This window comes from Nematostella vectensis, chromosome 7 (assembly GCF_932526225.1).
Source record: "Nematostella vectensis chromosome 7, jaNemVect1.1, whole genome shotgun sequence".
Lineage (NCBI taxonomy): Eukaryota > Metazoa > Cnidaria > Anthozoa > Actiniaria > Edwardsiidae > Nematostella > Nematostella vectensis.
This window is the reverse complement of record NC_064040.1, coordinates 5,355,231-5,374,092: the sequence shown is the minus strand read 5'-3', so window position 1 is coordinate 5,374,092 and position 18,862 is coordinate 5,355,231. Positions and strand designations below refer to the sequence as shown.

Sequence of the window (18,862 nt, the reverse complement as noted above, 5' to 3'; positions counted from 1 at the left end):
CAAAGAAAGAAAAAGAAAAGAAAAGAGACAGGAACCTTTTCCAAATCAAAAAGTTGATGATTGTAACAAAGGAACTACTTTGAATAAGAGTCTCGTTAAGGCATGGATATCCCTAAAGAAATTAGTTCTAAAGTCCCTAAAGAGAGTACCTTGGAGAACAGATTTTCGCATCTGACTATAATTGTTGACTCACCCTTTATGTAACTGAATGAGCACCCTACTTTGACTCGGAGTCACATTGCTTCTCCTTGCTAAAATTGCTCGAGCAGTTGGCGGATCTAGCTTTTCCCTGAAGGGGGGGGGGGGGGGGGGGGGGTGGCTCAGTGACAAAGGGGGGAGGGGGTATCAAAAGACCACCGTGGTCTTTTGATACAGCTTTCTGGAAGCCCAAAGGGGGGGGGGGGGGGGGGGGATCAAACCCTCTAAACCCTCCCCCCTCCCGCTACTGTCGAGAAACCTCTTATGGCAAGGAAACTGCTCAGGGAAGTTAGCCCATAGTATAGTAATGAGGCCGAAACCATTCCTCGAAAGAGTACTAAGAAGGAATCTTGAAAATTGGAAAATCTGAAAAGACAGAGTAAAGATATAATTAAATTCTGAAAGACTCTTTATTACTTTATATTTTAACATGATTTTGCATACAGTCTCTGATAAAGCCCAAAGTGCAGAACGGCTACGAGAAAAATCAGATTTTGCAGTGTGTCAGTCGTTCAGATAATTTATGTATAAAACGAGTAACGGGAGGGAGGGTAAAAACCCGCATGGAAATTAATGAAATGAAGATTTATAAAAGAAGCATGACCATTCTATTATCAAGATATATCTGATTCATAGTTCAAGCAAGGGTGTCATGTGATTTCTGTATAATAGTGACTTCAGACTGGCCATGCGCCATTTGAATGGACTAAAGAGGGCAAAAGTGGCTTCTTTCAAAACACGTAGTTTTGACGTCATCATTGGCTCCGTTATATCTGCCACCTGAAACCAACTAAGATAGAGTAACTGCGTTCGGACATATTAAGACTGTTAGATAAGGGTATGAAGGTTTGTGCTATGAATTTGGTACCTGTTCTTTTTTAAAGCGCGAAGTAAAACTCAACCTTTACCGCTCAGGTTTAAATTTGTTTGAGGCGGTTTTGGTATTTTTACCAAATGCACACAAACGATCTAAGCGGAAAATAACGTTTTGAACTAGATTATATCAAATTATTAAGGCGATAGCGTGGGCTTTAGACACGGGCAAGGCAAACAATTGAAATTAAAAGCTTTGATTTGAAGAGTCGTGCTGTTCTGTGTCGCCACCTGCCGTCACACAATACGCCATTCTAAATGAACATCGATGGCACTTCATAAACTTTCGATTTATTGAAATTGACATTTTCTGGTCCACTACGTCATTCTAATCATTTCAACAAATAGTAATTAAAAGTAACCGCTTTAATCTTTTTATTCAATATTTAATTGAAAATATGGCCATACACCTCCGCAAGAGTTTTTTATTGTAAAAGAAGCCCTTAAGTGTTGTACCTACATTTTTACTTGTCTCTTACAATGCCATAAAAGCTGTTCAGATTCAAACCTAAATACCTCACTGCTTTACCTACTGAAAGTTGGAATATTTTTTATGGCATACTCTGATTATGTTCCTGTTTAATATCTCAGATTTCCATCGGTTCTGCGTGGGTATGTTCCGTTATTCACCATAATATATTAGTCTTAACGTCTTTTTCGTTATCGAAGGGGTCATTTGAGTTGCCTTTGGACTGCTTCAAGCCGCAGTGAAGCCTTTCAGCCGTTTGACATATCAATCTTCTAGCACGCTCTGTTTTCATCTGGAGAATAAAACCACGAATACGTTATTAAAGTCAGAACAAACTTTTAAAACGAGTACGGACTTATCTTCAGCGCTGTAAATGATTGTGAGGGTAACAAATAAAAAGGCTTTTTTAAATGATTGTCAAATATGGGTGCATAGCGACCAAAATGTTTAAGGTTTATACCGTTTGCACCAAAAACCGGCGCATGTGTTTTTCCTTTCTTTTTTGTATTCATTACATGGAAAAATACTAATTTTAAATACTAATATTTACAAAAACATTTTCTCGTTAAGCTGAAATTTCAAAAAGAATTTTATTCTTGAAAACAAATCGCCGCATTTCAGAATGATTACTGCATCAGCATGGATAATCGCATTTTTCAGGGTCTTTTTTCTTTTTGGAGAGAACGATAATCGGGATTTTACGCATCACCAGTCAGTAGCCATGATGATTTTTTCTCAATACCCAGGTTTTGTGGTTTTAATAACCGAGGCTAATATTCTTTGGAATCACTTCCTAAAACTTGAATAGAATTTTGATTGATCGTTCTTATAAAAATTGTTCTTAAAATAGTTTTTGTATTTTATTATCAATATGTAGTTTTTTTTAAAAAAAAGAAGCAATAAAATGTTTTGGCAACCACTTTCTGAATTTTGAGTAGAATTTGAGGTTGATCGTTCTTAAAAAATTCTTAATTTCTTAGAATATTTTTTCAAAGTAATTTGATAATGTATTAGTTTATTATTTCTTAATTCTTCTGAGCTTTTTTGAGTAACTTTCCAAAATGATTATTGCTTAAAATAATCACTCCACATATCCTGCAAGTTCTTGAGCACGGATAATCCTTAAATAAAAAGTGTATAGGTATATAGGTAAAAAAAAAAAGAATAAAACATGGGAAGAAATCCTGCAATATCAACTTTCAACAGTGGTAAATGCAAACGGGTTGGAATAAAATAACTGAGTTACCTGGATGAATTCGTTTCTTTTACCATAGGGCGGACTAGGCATAGACGCGTCAATTGTATACGCATTACACAATAAAAGGGCAATGATAATGCTGATGGCTAGAATGAGAGACGATGTCATTTTCTTGTAGGTTCTTGCTCTTTTGTAAGTGAGGACTTCACTCAAGACAGTTTAAGCTGTTTGTGGCCTGATTGAGGGCTACCATGTTTCTTATAAGCAGTTTCAACTCCCTCGCAAACAGGAAAAAAACGGCAACCACTACGGGGTATCTATTGCAATTATGAAGAGGTTTATTAGTAAAAATATGGCAGCTGAAACTGGTGGTCATTAAACAAGTTTTGCTTTTATTACCTATGTGTTTTTTTACCATGTTTTTATTACCTATGGCAAATAAAAAAGCGGCAATAAATTTGACAAAGGTTGTTTCACGTGGTTAGTAAATAGTTTGGTCTTCATTAATACTGCTTGCCATAGCGGAACGATTTAACTTTGTTAAAGATGATAATTAGAAAAACAGGAAGGCGACACCCTGGCAGCCCGTTATGTGCAAGCTCATCTTAAAAATCCTTTTAAAAAAAGGGGGTGAATTAAGACGTCTGAATGTGTTCTACCTTCATTTGGAGACACCGCTGATGATAATATGATAGTGTTGGCGACCAGGCCTATACGGATTACTTCCGGCATTCATTTATCTGTGTTTTTTTAGAAATTTTGTAATCGAAAGAATTTTAGGAAAACTCGGGAATAAGAGGATTGCGACTTTGAGACTTTTAGAAAAAAAAAAGGTTCTGTTGCTATTACACTGAATATACATATACACGGGTATTGAAAAGAGTTTGACTCTTGTGTCATATCGCTGGAACTAAGGTACAACAATTCATCCCCAATTTGTTTTGAATATTGCACTCATCGAATAATAAAATATTCATAACCTAAGTGCGAAATGTCTCCTGCCGTTATATTTCCATTTCCCTGTCTCAAAACCCCTCTCCGAACCTAATTTCGTATTTAGGGTTCCATCAAGAGAGCACAAGATAAAAGAGGGACTCTTTGGTATTACCCGCGCGCCTAGTCGATTCCCAGCTTTTCTATTTTTAGCAACCACCCCCCCCCCCCCCCCCCCGCCCCTTTACTCACCCTACCCCCACACTTTGGCATTTGCATCTTGGTTTTTGCCGCTACTAAAAGTAGAAAAGATGGGAATCGACAAAGTGCGCGGGTCTTTTCTTATGCTCCCTTGGTTCTATATGAAATAGGGAGTTGAACAACTAGTTTACCATCTCTGTTTGTTTCAGTACTTGTCTTGAATATTTTCACGATCACCTCCTGTAATTGTTATTTATCCAATAATTAAGGTCACGATAATCATCATTGCTTTGTGGTGTGTATTTATACAGAATAAGTGGTATTTCTTATGGTTTGGGCACATCGAGAGTGCGATATTATTAACATTTAAAAGCCAGGAAACCAGTCGAAAACCCGTTGAATGGCTATAATACTTGGTATGGTTAGTTTTCAATCTCAAACTGCTGATATAATGGTAATAAAACCGAAAATTAAGAATTTTATGATATGGGCACTTTAAAACAGGGTGACAAGCTCAACAAAGGGCGTTTTTTAGACAGTACAACAGCAATTTCGTCTTCCTTTTTATCAGGGTGGTAAAGGGTGGACTGTGCAAAATGGCTTTTTCACGTTACACGGACCGAAAAATGGCCTTTTAAATCGTTAAATCACGTTTCACTGACGTCGAAATGGACGATTTCACGTTTCTCGACAGTGAAAAAAATGGCCAAATCTCTTTTCACAAAAATACCCGTTACCACTCTGTTTTATAGCACTTATGGCTCTAGAGCCTCAAGCCCTGGTTCTAGATTTTGTCTTGTTGATTTATGCGTAGCCTCCTACGCAGCCGATTTTAATTTCACATGTTTTGTCAAGAGGGCAAGCAAATAATCTAACGTTTATATTTGCAGGTTATATTTGTCCGTAGGCTAAAACCGTAGATAGACTTAATGCAGAAATAAACTTAGATTGACTTAATGCAGAAATTAGAAAACGTGTTTGCTACAAACTCCATAGCCAAGTTGTCTTAAGTAATTTGGATAGCACGGACAGCCTAGTAACAGCTGTTTAATGTTTCTGTACCCGGCTTTAAAATCGAAATGCCCACCGTTTTGATAACAGCCGCGGAAGAATCTGTGCCGCTCACTTCGATTTCTCCACAAGTGAACAACACAAAACCTTCTGCGAGGGAGGATAACGAGCGAACTGATTAAAAGAACAAATAGGAGATGTTGGAGAATGGGGCCTCGTCTCCAACTAGCAGAAGACTATTCAAAACTATGCCCCAATAACAGGCGTATCAACCTATGAAGGCGTTCGTATCAACCTATAAGGCATTTCCCCTCATGCATTAATAACGAGGGAAATTTAGAAAAAGACAAAAGAATCTTTTGTCTTTTAAATTCCCTCTACTTCAGTGCATGAGAGAAATTTAGAACCAAGATGCTTGCCTTCTAGTTTCCACCAGGGAAACAAATAGTAGGCAGATTCCTGAATAAACACTGTGCCATGAGACAACAGTATTATATGATCTCGTGATACCTAAACAACGTTAGACTAGATCCATGTGGGTTGATTTTGATTGCTGTACGCATGCGTGCTAATGACGTCAAAGAAATAAACTGTCGATAAACTATGTTTGATTTGAGAATTGTTCGTGAAAATTTGGTTGTCTCTAGAGGTAAATAAAAAAAACAATGCGTATGCAACGCCCTGATCCATTGAACCGTGTTCGCTCATCCAGCCTAATATAGCTCGTAGTTGCGAGTTTATTTCCGCCTGCGGCGTCGGGATTTCAACTAATCATCCCTCGGTTGCAGGACATTTAATCACTAAATTTCCCACGTGCCATGCTACAACATATAATAAAATGTCAAAACAAGCCGGTGATCACGAGAGCTTCGAGATACACATTTGCGTCAATCCTCTCACAACCGGCTACTTTCTTTAAACAACCACCTACTTTAGTTTATTTTTGCAGCCATGCAGTATGCTCTAGAATTAAGGAAGAAAGGTTGATCGTCAATTTTTGCCTGAAGGGCCTGATGCAGGTGTAAATAAACACCTTTCGGAAAGTTCGCAATTAGTTCGTGCAATTTATTCGGGAAACACGGCATGCGACTTATGGCTGCTCGCCATTAAAGTTTAATCCATATGCGAAGGATTAAAGGAATTATTTTTAAACCTACCAGGCACCGATAATACGGTTGATGGCCAACCTCATGAAAAAAAGAAAAGAGAAAAAAAGTCGTCACGTGATTGCACATGGTCTTTACCAGAATACCCTAACTTCTTGTATTTCGTTAATTCCACTCGCGCAGGACTAAAAAAAATGACTGCAAAAGAATATAAATAGATTGAATAACAGTCCGAAAAGACAAAGTAAAGTGCACCATTAGCCACTGATAACAGACCAACCAACTAAAGCTTTATCCACTACTTAAACAAAACAAGAGTGACAAGCTCAATTCCAATAAAATTTATTTTTTACAAGTGTATTTACAACCTCAATAATATGTGGATGTTTCTGCAATAAATATATATCTGTCATCTATTACCTTGGCCAAACTTCAAATTAAATATAAATTCTATATAAAAGTATAAAATACCTTGAAGTACATACTTGTTACTTACTGTCCTATGTACAAAATTAAAGAGATAAAGTTTGATTGATCACACGCACCCGGAGGAGTGTATATAGTCCATTCGCGAATGTGGATGAGATTTTTTTATATTCTTTTCAATAAAAGCTTGTGACAACAACTGCCAAATGCTAAACCTGTCTCCAGACGCCACACAAGGCAATTTGTCGATTCTAGAAAAACAATCTAAACCTCCCTCGCGAAGGGTGTCCGTGCCTACTTTCGGGAGTGAAAAACTGCACAAACCTTAAAACCCTAGGCTCGATTTCCAGCTCGTCTCTGTGAGCCCGCAGTACGTACCGATGTGAGGCCTAGCGACGGCTGGTAATAGAGCCTATAAAAACCCGGAATTCGCGACAAACAAATGTAGTGTGACAATAGTTCCCTCCTCGAGTCGAATTTTTAGTAACAATACTTTAAGAGAGGCATTGGTTGAATCGCTATTTCAGGCTGTCTTAACCGTAAAGATATTACGAGCTTGAAATCCATCCGCTTTCCTTGAGAAAGTTGACGATGAGGCGCCGATGGGTCTTGTCTAGGTTGGGTGGGTAACGCGTCTTTACTTGAACGCCTTGTCGCCGTAGCAGATGATCCTGGAAATATTCCATATCTTAGAAGAGACTTTTACACTACCAGATAACAGTGTTGTCACTACTAAGCGGCCACGCTTCGAACCGGGCCAAGTGGCTAATTATAGAATCATATCACGTCGCCATGTTAAAGTGATTCCTTTAGTTCCGTTAGATCTGATGGAATACCGCTAAAAATTAAATCAATTAAAAAAAGGATACATGTAACGCTTGATTCATATTTAGGTATATGTAAAAACTGCGTTCATATAAAAAAGAACCGTTCAGAAAAGTGGGGGCGCCCGGCCCCACCCCGTCCGCCGCTGACGTGCAATCTAACAGAATAGCGAGCCTGCACTGGCAATGAAAAGTTGGCTCGACTCTTATTGCAACATTCAATACCTTATTTTGTAGAAAAAAAAAATATTTACTACGAGACCGCCTCAAGTTACGGGTCATTCAGACTAAAACGACGTAAAACGCATTTGTCCAAAATTACCGTCACCACTAGGGACGGTAATTTCAGTTAATGGAGCCGGAGCCAGGCTCAAAGGTCACTCGTAAATGATATCGTACGAGTACACGTATCATGCTACGATAGCACAGGTATTACTCAATATGTTTCACGTGAGATACCTTACTATACACGTTCTTAATTCTTATTGGTCGCTATCTACCTATATAAAGCGCCACACCTAAAGTAAAGTCATTCGCTCTTTCGCTTCATAAGCTACGGGTACTGTAAAGAAACATTTGCCCACCCTCCCTCCCTTTTACTGACAGGTTTCTTTGTGTGTACAGGCAGTGTTAGCTTGGCGATCAACTGTAAACAAGTATTAACTTAATCATTGCTTTATTATTGAAATAAACCGGGGAGTATCTCCGAGAGTCTGCGGTTAGTTCTGTCTGACGACTTCCCCAAGCGGGGTTTGTTTGCTATAAGGTGTGCTTGTGCGTTTGTGGACCAGCCAATACTCTCGTCCGATCCTTCACGCGGAGTGTAGGGGAGATAAGTGAGGCCTAAAGGTCATATGCTTACACTACAGTTGCTACGTCACGCGCTAGTCGTCACGTCACGCTAACTCGCTTTCGATCGGTCTGTCTCCCCCCATATTCTGCCATAGTCGTGCCTAGTGTATTCATTGCGTTGCAAAGCGGGCATTTCCTTTTCACGCGTAAAGCGACATTAATGTTCCATGATCGGTCAGTAGCATTTTGCCACTACAGTGCTGTCATACCTTAAGAATTATGGTTTTTATCGTAGTGTAAAATCCAGGCTTCATCTGCATTTTAGAACACAACTGCACAAAAAAAAACACCATTAGTTCATAGCAAACAAACACGATTGTGCGTGTTTTATAAGGCCAGTGACAGGACAGTGACATCAAAGAGAACGTCACAAAAAACGCTTTCATGCTCAATAGCGCCCAATTCAATAAAATATTTCACGAGATATCAAATCGCTCTAATGATTCAAAATAAGCAAATATAAAGAACTTGTTCATCCTTAGCGAACATAGATAGTTAGGTTTACAGTGCGAAAACCATCAGCGCATTTCACGTATTGCTCTATGAAATTTCCACTGTTATTATAGCTACTAGATGATGTTACCTGAACTTCACGAGAAGAAAGAACATTTAGTCCACGGCAGGATTTCAGTTCGTCTATAATACCGCTCCGCAAACTTGTATCTGAAAACGATAACCACATTCAGGGCCATAACAGGGGGTGGGGCACTGGGGACACGTGCTCCCCCAATATTAAAAAAAAAAAAAAAAAATTAAGAAAATGACCAGTAGGGGCGTAGCTGTGCAATATTTTCTAAATGTTTCTGTATTGTGGCCCCCCTCCAATAGTTCGAGACCTGCTACACCACTGTACATTGAATGCAAGTGTACAATACAAGACGATGCAACCAACGTACTGGCGTGGCAGTGCGCGGCCACGCAGTCGCTTATAGTTTTCGTTGAAACACGCGAAAACGCTTACAGTGCTGTATGGCCCAGTAGAAATACATCTGTGGCAGCTATGAATGCCGTGAAAGTGGCGTAAAAAAAAATCATAACATTAATTACGGAATGTACGTACCCTTTTCGTTGTCGTTTTTCTTACCCATGGAAACATTGGTTTTACGAGGTGTTGAGCCTCCCTGAGTGCACAAATGTTTATTAATCAAGAGGTCTTTATTGAAGAGACAAAAATGAGGTAGAAATCAACTGGCTCAGGAATATCATTACTGATTTTCGTTTCTTACCAAAATTTTTCTTTTGTTTTCTTTTCTCCGTTCCCTTCGTAATCTTTTTTCGTCAAATTCCTGACCAGCTAAATGAGAAAAAAATCGTTACGTTATCAATTCACAAGAAGTTTATGGATATAGAGCACTTTACCAGCAAGTTTTGTGATTCCATTTTTTCTGTATCTCATTAATTCTTTTATTTTCGTCTTTACTTCACGCTCCCCTTAAAATAAAAGAAAGATATTATTATCAAAAAATCATGCGTAAAGTACCTAACAATCTAAGTAAAATACAAATATGTTTTTTTTTTCATTTCAACTTTTCAATCCAGAAAGGGAGTCCACCCCAGGAATAGATAGCAAGAACTTCAGACAAAAAAGAAGTGTTTTTCCGTTAAAAAAATTGTATTTTGGCAATTTTCAGGATTTTTATTTTCTGGAATCACACCTTTAAGGACAAAGCCAGGCCCAAAGGCCCGTGCCTTTTGGAAAGAGAATTGTGACGTTTATACTCACGTAGATGATCATTCAAAAACTCCTCCCAATCCTTTGGCGGTTTGAATCGAGAAAATATTCTTGTGGCATCTCTAAAATCCCTAGTACAATGCAACATAATATTTATAAAATCCCTGGTATTTGATTTTATGTTATATTTTGATGAGGAAGAATGTATGTACTGTGTGAGTCAGTCAACCACAAATGCGAGTCCGACACCCTTGACGCAAAACACCAATGTCAAGGATCTATTTCTTTCATTGACTGCTTGGCCCATGAGCATGAAAAAAAATCACATAAAGTACAATACCTGTCTTCCTTGCAGTATCTTCTTCTTAGCGCTATTAGACAAAAAACAAACTTTTAGTTTCTTCCCATGATCCAGTGTTTGAAAAAAAGAAAAACGATATGAGAAAAAGAGATGATTTTGCAGAATGCAATTGGGTTCCAAAAAGAGCCACCATATGACTAAAAAGAACCTAACATAGGCCAAATGTAATTACCTATGATCTTATGCTTGCTTGCAATCAATCCATGTTGTCTGGCAACGCTGAGTATAAAAAAACACAATGTAATATAAAGTTTATCCCACTAACATTCTCCGAGAAAAAAAATCATTCACAAAGTGTACAAGTCTCTCGTAGAATGCATTAACGGAGGTATGAGGGCATTGGATCATTTAAATTGTTTTTAACTTGTCTATTTTCTTTCATGGACAACGTGGATTGCATGTAAGTAAAACAATTGCTTATCTTATACTTCAGCCCCAAGGGTGCTGTTATGCCGTACTTACTTTTTTCTGTGCTGGCGCTCTTGAAGTCTCCTTAAATACATGTCTATCTGGGCAAGCTTTAAATCTATAAAAGAAAACGCCGTGGGGCTTTTTTTTTTACTCTGGAACAATATGTCATTATGGATTAACGAAGTACGTCCATCAGCAAATGCCAATCTTCAAAAGGGTATCTCATTTTATCCATATCATATCCCATTAAAGAACTATTTTACTTCAAAGTTACCGTATGCAAATTTTGGCTATTTCCGGCTTTTTGACGAGAATAACTTTTGACTTAGTTCTACATGTCTGCCAAATTATACGAAAATCGGGCGAATTCTTGTTTTCTAACATTTAACGAGTCTGTTGCTTTTTAACCCATTTTAGTTTCGCTGTAACACACCTTTAAAGGTTATGAAGTCCCATATCAACTCTCTTTTTTTTTAACCTATCGCATCTAATAACATTTTGTGTGACAGCAAAATCCGCTTTATTTGTTTTTAGTACCCTAGGTTTAGTACCCTTTAAGGCTGACCTGAACCGTAACCGTAATTATTTTAAAATGTTTGGATAGGACTACAGAAAACATTAGACTTATTTTAGTACCCTTTTCAATATCATCGTCATCATGACTGAACTGTAATCCACTAACAAGTGTTTCAGCATCATTATCATACTCCTGAAAGTATAAAGACATAAACTCTTATCTATATACTGAAAGATGCACAATGTTTTGTATCAACCTTAAAACCATCACATGTATGTTTAAATAGGCATTGTCACCAGTTTACTTCTGGAGGAGCCGATGAAAACCTCAACCGACGAGAGACAAAAGAATCTATTAGAATCATCGGTTTTCCGTTAAGAATCATCGGATATTTTTACATAATTGACCGCAAATAAACTGGTGACAATGTCGCTTTAAGCAGCTTAGTGGAATCTATTTTAACAATATTATTTCTATTTTCTTACTTTCTCAAAGTCATCCCGGAAAGGCATATATCCAAGTTCCGTTTGCTCAGCTGCACTCATATCTAATGGAGGTGGGGGCTCAAGAATAGTAGGCGACAATAAACCTACAGGACAAGGCAAGGGCATCAATTCCGATGTGACAAGACCAAAGAATGCGTGAGGAAGATATACATCATGGTACATATAAACCTACAGGACAAGGCAAGGGCATGAAATCTGATGTGACAAGACCAAAGAATACGTGAGGAAGATATACATCACGGTACATAAAACCTACAGGACAAGGCAAGGGCATCAAATCCGATATGACAAGACCAAAGAATGCGTGAGGAAGATATACATCATGGTACATATAAACCTACAGGACAAGGCAAGGGCATGAAATCTGATGTGACAAGACCAAAGAATGCGTGAGGAAGATATACATCACAGTACATATAAACCTACAGGACAAGGCAAGGACATCAAATCTGATATGACAAGACCAAAGAATGCGTGAGGAAGATATACATCACGGTAAATATAAACCTACAGGACAAGGCAAGGACATCAAATCCGATGTGACAAGACCAAAGAATGCGTGAGGAAGATATACATCACGGTACATATAAACCTACAGGACAAGGCAAGGACATCAAATCCGATGTGACAAGACCAAAGAATGCGTGAGGAAGATATACATCACGGTACATATAAACCTACAGGACAAGGCAAGGACATCAAATCCGATATGACAAGACCAAAGAATGCGTGAGGAAGATATACATCACGGTACATATAAACCTACAGGACAAGGCAAGGGCATCAAATCCGATATGACAAGACCAAAGAATACGCAAGGAAGATATACATCACGGTACATATAAACCTACAGGACAGGGCAAGGGCATCAAATCCGATATGACAAGACCAAAGAATGCGTGAGGAAGATATACATCACGGTACATATAAACCTACAGGACAAGGCAAGGGCATCAAATCCGATGTGACAAGACCAAAGAATACGCAAGGAAGATATACGTCATGGTACATATAAACCTACAGGACAAGGCAAGGGCATCGAATCCGATGTGACAAGACCAAAGAATACGTGAGGAAGATATACATCACGGTACATAATAACCTACAGGAGCAGGCAAGGGCATCAAATCCGATATGACAAGACCAAAGAATGCGTGAGGAAGATAATATACATCATGGTACATATAAACCTACAGGACAAGGCAAGGACATCAAATCCGATATGACAAGACCAAAGAATGCGTGAGGAAGATATACATCACGGTACATATAAACCTATAGGACAAGGCAAGGGCATGAAATCTGATGTGACAAGACCAAAGAATGCGTGAGAAAGATAATTATCACGGTACATAATAACCTACAGGACAAGGCAAGGGCATCAAATCCGATATGACAAGACCAAAGAATGCGTGAGGAAGATAATATACATCATGGTACATATAAACCTACAGGACAAGGCAAGGACATCAAATCCAATATGACAAGACCAAAGAATGCGTGAGGAAGATATACATCATGGTACATATAAATTTACAGGACAAGGCAAGGACATCAAATCCGATATGACAAGACCAAAGAATGCGTGAGGAAGATATACATCACGGTACATATAAACCTACAGGACAGGGCAAGGACATCAAATCTGATATGAGGAAGATATACATGTCTGCTAGAAATCAAATGGGATACAGCTGCATGCAGAATCAGAAAGGTGCTAAATTTTCCTAGATTTTAAGTCAACCCAAGTTTGTCTATGTGGAGGTGCTGATTATCATATCCCTCAAAATCTTATAGAATAGGTCTAGTTGTTCTCTACTGCCTCAAGATGCCTTTTCGTGTGAACGGCTTGTAGCCTATGAAAAACCCTATGCACTCTGGTAAAAAAAGGAATTTAAAAGTCTTAAAGAGAATCCCTAGTGTAACAAAATAAAACAATGATTGCAATATTGACAGTGGTCAAACTAATAACAGACTGTATTTGGTAGAAACAATAAATTTTTAGTCACAAAGACAGATCAACTCTCATTTGGTTTGTCAAATCAGAGTTTGTTGATCATGTGGCCATAGTATAGATGAAAAAAAGGCCTGGCTGAACATTCAAGCATGTTTTTCAAACATTGTGTTTGACACAAATATTTGTATGCCATCTAGGGGCGTAGCCAGGGTTTGGCCTAGAAGGCTTGCCCCCCCCCCCCTTTAGTAGCCAAAAATAAATGTATGAAACATTATCTATAATACAGCAGGAGAAAATTCCTTGAAAGTCCCTTTGGGGCCCCCTCCTGTTAAAAATCCTGGCTACACTGCTGCCATCAACAAAACAGGACACCAAGACACATACTAGATGTTTAGTACGTGAATTCAAAACATTTTTACCAAACCTGTAATTTTGAACATGTTTTTAGCTACTTCTCTAACACAATATTGTGTGTTCTTCATACAGTACTTTTATCCAAACATAGCTAGAAATCTCCATGGCCACTTATCTCTTTTGTATTTATAATGGAAAAACTGTGTGCATTCATGTTTTATGAAAATGTTCATTTAGCATCCTCAGGGGCGGATCCAGAAATTCCAGTAAGGGGGGGGGGGGGGGGAATCGAGGGTTTAAAAAAAATGGGGGGGGGGGACGATTAAATTGTTCTTCTGTAGATGTCCTAATTTTTTGTTTGTTATTTTTATGCCAAATGTCTGAAAGTAGGAGGGAGCAGGGCCCACTTGGCCCAGCCCTAGATCTGCTGCTGTTCCTTCTCAAACATGCTCGTACAAGAGTTCTATTTAGGGACGGACCATTAGATATTTTAGGTGGTGATTGCAGCTTTTTTTTCTTGCAGAATAATATTTTTCAGCACTGTGGCAGTGCATTTTTTTTTTCGTATGCTGTTGCTCTACAGAATTTTTATCAAGGAATTTTAAGTGGTAAATTCTAATAAGGCGAAAATGGATGCAAGATAACATGACCTCTCAATTCATCAAAACCAAACGCATGTATATATTTTTTGATAAAAAGATTTTCAGGAACGTGAGTTGGGCGGCTCTTGTAAGAGACACATATAGCATTGTTGGCTGTTGTAACCTTGGTTACATCGGTGATCAATAAATGTAGGAATAAAAAAGAATGTATTCTTAGAAATTAAAGCACCTACTGTAGCTACATATATTCCTGCTTTATAAAGTTACATGTGTACCATGCTGCTGCTGTTGTTTTTGTACTGCAATATCATCATGTTCATATGGCGAGCAGAAACTACCCCCCCTGCGCTTAACAGACTGTGACAATTAGTTTTGAAACCCAATGACAACTGTTTTGCAGGGGACCGTCTAGTAAAACCATGCCCAGTAAAACCCGGAAATTGCAGTACATTAAGATTAAATTTGTTTTTTTTAAATGTAAGAAAAAACATAATTCATTAGGTTCGGTTAAACTGGCTTGCAAGTTTTTTTTTCCTGGTCATTGGTCGTGCAGAATTTTTTTTTAGTTAAAGGCTTGCGCATTTTTTTTGTACTTCCGCAACCACCCCCTAATCCTTCTAATTGTCCATTCCCTTAATGTTTAAGAAACATGAAGAATGTTTACCCAAGCCTAACATTCTTAGTCTAAAAATAAAATTCATTCTACAAGACAGTCACTTACCTCCTTCTGATATAGTGTGGTCAACAATCTTGTTCTTGAACGGTTCAATTGTCACTAAAAGGAAATTATTATCACATTCAACAAAAGAGCATGTGTTATATGGGAAATTACTATCAGAGCTGTTCAGGCCTGGAAATATTGGGGGGACGGCATGATACAAAAACATTAAGAAACTATTTGGGCCACAACCACTCCCTACTGATCATTTCCTTATTATTGGGGGGCAAATTCCCCAAGTGCCCCACCCCCTGCTATTGCCCTGATTATACAGTGCTCTAAAAAAGATAAAGTCTTACCTTTTCCAACAGAACCTTCCACATAACAGGAGTTGTAGTGATCTGCAGTCTCTGTTTAACATGAAAGATATCTTATCATCTTAATCCATCTACTGTATCCTTTCACAGGTTACAGTAGTAGGTTATTTTTGTGATAGATAGAAACCTTTATTAAATATCCCTAAGAGTAGCCCCAGAAAAAGCTTTAAAAATAAGCGCCTCTTATAAAAAGGAGCCCTAAGTCACGTAAAATATAAGGTTCATAAAGAGGCACCTTTTCCAACAGAACCTTCCACATAACAGGAGTTGTAGTGATCTGCAGTCTCTGTTTAACATGAAAGATATCTTATCATCTTAATCCATCTACTGTATCCTTTCACAGGTTACAGTAGTAGGTTATTTTTGTGATAGATAGAAACCTTTATTAAATATCCCTAAGAGTAGCCCCAGCAAAAGCTTTAAAAATAAGCGCCTCTTATAAAAAGGAGCCCTAAGTCACGTAAAATATAAGGTTCATAAAGAGGCACTTAAGTACATCAAAAAAAGATTCTTTTGCCAATATTGGGCACTAACCATGAGCAGTCTTTGTACCGATATGATCTGCAACATCCTCCCTGTAGCAATAGGCAAGTTACTCATTACAATTGTTTTTATAACATTCATGACAATCATTGTGTTGAAAGCATGATAGTAGTAGGTTAAGGCTTGTTTAGGGTTGTTTAGTCATATCGTACCCTGTATGCGGTCCCTCTTTAGCTGATATTGTTTTGTTGATAATGGAGGGGGGGGGGGCTAATGGGGGATCTAATGTTGAAGCAAGGTGCCAGAAAAACACTTGCCAAAAAAGCACTTATTCAAACTATTTTAGCAAGCAATGAAGTGAAAACCAGGTTTTATGATAGATGACCCTGTAGAAGACTCTGGCATAAATATCATTAAAAGCATCAATTCATTAAAAGCATCAATTTCATCAATTCTCCTGTTTTCTTAGCAATTTGACGTGTTCAGATTAAGCATACTAAAATCATATTTACCAATTTCCAAACCCATGCTGTTCAATAGCATCTAACAGAAGTGTTTCTTCCTCTGCTGTCCAGTCTTCCATGAACAGTGGAAAGGTTCCACAATCCTACCATACAAATAAACAGATATAAATTGAACAAAATAAATAAAGTGACTTATAAATTATTGTTATGATGTGCATGGGTACTTGGATATTGCCCCATACGTGGGCTGAAGTCTGTAAAGTATCTTTTCAGATATCTAGATTTGTATTTATTGAATACAGATAATTTTTTTTACTATGATTTTTTTAAATTGATAGTAAAAAAGGTAAAGGAATTTCCGAGAGCAATGAAAAATCCTAAAGGAATAAAATGAAGCATTGAGCACAGGCCCAATGTTTTAACTCTGGTGTAAGTGGCATAGCCAGGAGGAGGCCCAAAAGGACCTTTCAACGCATTTTCTCCTGAATTTTTTTACTACTAGAAGGCCCCCTGGGCCACCCCCTGGCTACCCCCCCTGGGTGCACAAAAAAAGATGGGGTACTGCTGGATAGGATAAGGTTTTTTTTACCCATCTGTTCTTGATAGGTTATTTATTTATTTTAAACTATTTATCTTATAAAATGCCTCTCTGAAAAGGGGTTCCGATTTTCTTTTTTACTTTCACGTGAGTCTGTGCAAACAGAATGTAGTCAAGCTTTTTATCACAACACTTCTAAGGCTTGATCTTCTCAATCTTTTGTTATTTGTTCTAATCAGGGTAATATTCCCGGAGATGTTAAGTGGCCTATTCATAACACAATCCTTATTGGCAGTTCCTATCTAAAAGGTTTTTTTTCCATGTTAAAGTTTTTTCTTCTTGTTGCTGCAAACTATCTTTAATACACTATTTTTTATAAGAACGTTCTAAAACGCAGAATCAAATTGTGCTAATAATAATAACCTTATTATTGCTAGTGATCATTAGTGTAATCATCTTCCTAATAATAAATTGGGTATTATATTTTTATATACACCAAAAATTAAAAACATCGGTAAGAACATATTAACCCTTAAAATGCTCTAAAAATAAAAACGCTCCATCCCCAACTAAAAATTTGATGTTCTTATAAAAAAATGTAAACAGATAAAAACTACTAATCAAAGTGACACTTATAAATCATTGATATGATGTACATATGTAAGTGCATAGGGGTTAGCTCCTCCCTCTAATAAAACATCAAATTAATAAAACCAATTAATAAATATATTACACACCTTCCCCTCCAATGATAGAATCCCCCCAATCAAAAAAGGAAAAAGAAGAAAATGTCAAACATAAAAATATACAACATCACATATATCAACATATACATATGGGTAAATGCAAAAAATATCATCAGGACATCTGAAAATTATTCTTTACTTTATTTTGGAAAATTATGTATGCAAAAGAAAATATGTATTACCCCCTAACAAAAATGTCCCTCATACAAAATAAAACGAAGCATGCGATCTAAATGTGTGAACTACTGAGGGTATTGGGAATTCTTCTCTATTGTCATGTAACAAAGAACCCAATATTTTAAGGATCAAAATGTGTATTTTCGAGAAATTGAAATGAAGAAAAAAGGGGTCACGTGACTTACGATTAATTGGTATTTGTGCCCTCGCTTGTGTTCGCCCATCTCGGCACCACAGCAAAAACACTGATCACAAACAATACACGCAAGGGTTAGACGAGAGATGAGGTTAGCCCTTGGTAAATACGGTCTCTTTTTGCGGTCAAGTGTAGTCACCTGTAAACAAAGATCAAAATCGGTGCATTCGGCGCACTTCAGTCGCAGCAAAGTACAATCCGCTTGACAGTAATTACAGTGATACTCTGCAACAAATAAAACATTCCACAATGTAAGACCACGAAAGTCTCTACTGAATTATTTGAAAAACAGGCATCTAGCTTGTGGAGAAGTCATGATTTAAGCGATCGGTAAAAAGTGTCAATTCAATACCGTTGGCCGCCATGTTTATTTCTTTTCCGCCGCCAGAATTTCTGCGCCTGCGCGATTGGCAGTTGGGGGGAGAGGGACTTGGGTCTAACGGGGAAGCAATTTTTCACCGGCGTAGAGGAAGGGTGAGTCTGCGGGAAGTCAGCGGTTTTACGGAACCGATCACCGGTACGTAGTCGGAAATCCCGACTGACTCTCCGGCTTTCAGCGGTGTGATACATTGATTTCCGGTGTATTAGGCATTACAAAACGTCCGGTATAAAAATGCAACATTATAATGTGGGTATTGCCATCGCTATTTATTATGTAAACGACTCGAGCATTTAAGAACCCGTTTATATTGGTTGGAGCACGGGTTAACACTTGGGAAATTAAGAAGGGCTTTTACTTTTAGCTGTATATG

The 18,862-nt window shown here is 37.9% G+C and overlaps 1 protein-coding gene and 1 long non-coding RNA gene across 4 annotated transcripts; both read right to left on the bottom strand.

Annotated features, from left to right (window-relative positions):
• Window positions 1-1,429: 1,429 nt before the first annotated feature.
• Window positions 1,430-3,849, bottom strand: LOC116614461. Its single transcript, XR_004294535.2, has 2 exons — window positions 2,787-3,849; window positions 1,430-1,832 (listed from the first exon to the last, which is right to left on the bottom strand). It is a non-coding gene; the product is annotated as an uncharacterized LOC116614461 (long non-coding RNA).
• A 2,466-nt stretch (window positions 3,850-6,315) lies between these two features.
• LOC5507004 (transcriptional adapter 2-beta) lies at window positions 6,316-18,560 on the bottom strand. 3 transcript variants are annotated; one of them, XM_032375473.2, is made up of 20 exons: window positions 18,463-18,560; window positions 18,250-18,335; window positions 18,100-18,159; window positions 17,729-17,734; window positions 16,502-16,596; window positions 16,041-16,081; window positions 15,742-15,792; window positions 15,193-15,246; window positions 11,538-11,641; window positions 11,172-11,244; window positions 10,587-10,650; window positions 10,297-10,343; window positions 10,104-10,134; window positions 9,815-9,894; window positions 9,451-9,522; window positions 9,318-9,385; window positions 9,152-9,212; window positions 8,675-8,754; window positions 8,301-8,363; window positions 6,316-7,086 (listed from the first exon to the last, which is right to left on the bottom strand). In XM_032375473.2, the coding sequence occupies exons 1-20, from the start codon at window positions 18,473-18,475 to the stop codon at window positions 6,964-6,966; spliced, it is 1,272 nt and encodes a 423-aa protein (XP_032231364.1). In that variant the 5' UTR covers window positions 18,476-18,560; the 3' UTR covers window positions 6,316-6,963. The 3 variants fall into 3 exon arrangements, with proteins under 3 accessions (XP_032231364.1, XP_032231365.1, XP_032231366.1); XM_032375474.2 differs by lacking the exon at window positions 15,742-15,792 and adding an exon at window positions 15,489-15,539; XM_032375475.2 differs by lacking the exon at window positions 17,729-17,734.
• Between the last annotated feature and the right edge of the window lie 302 nt (window positions 18,561-18,862).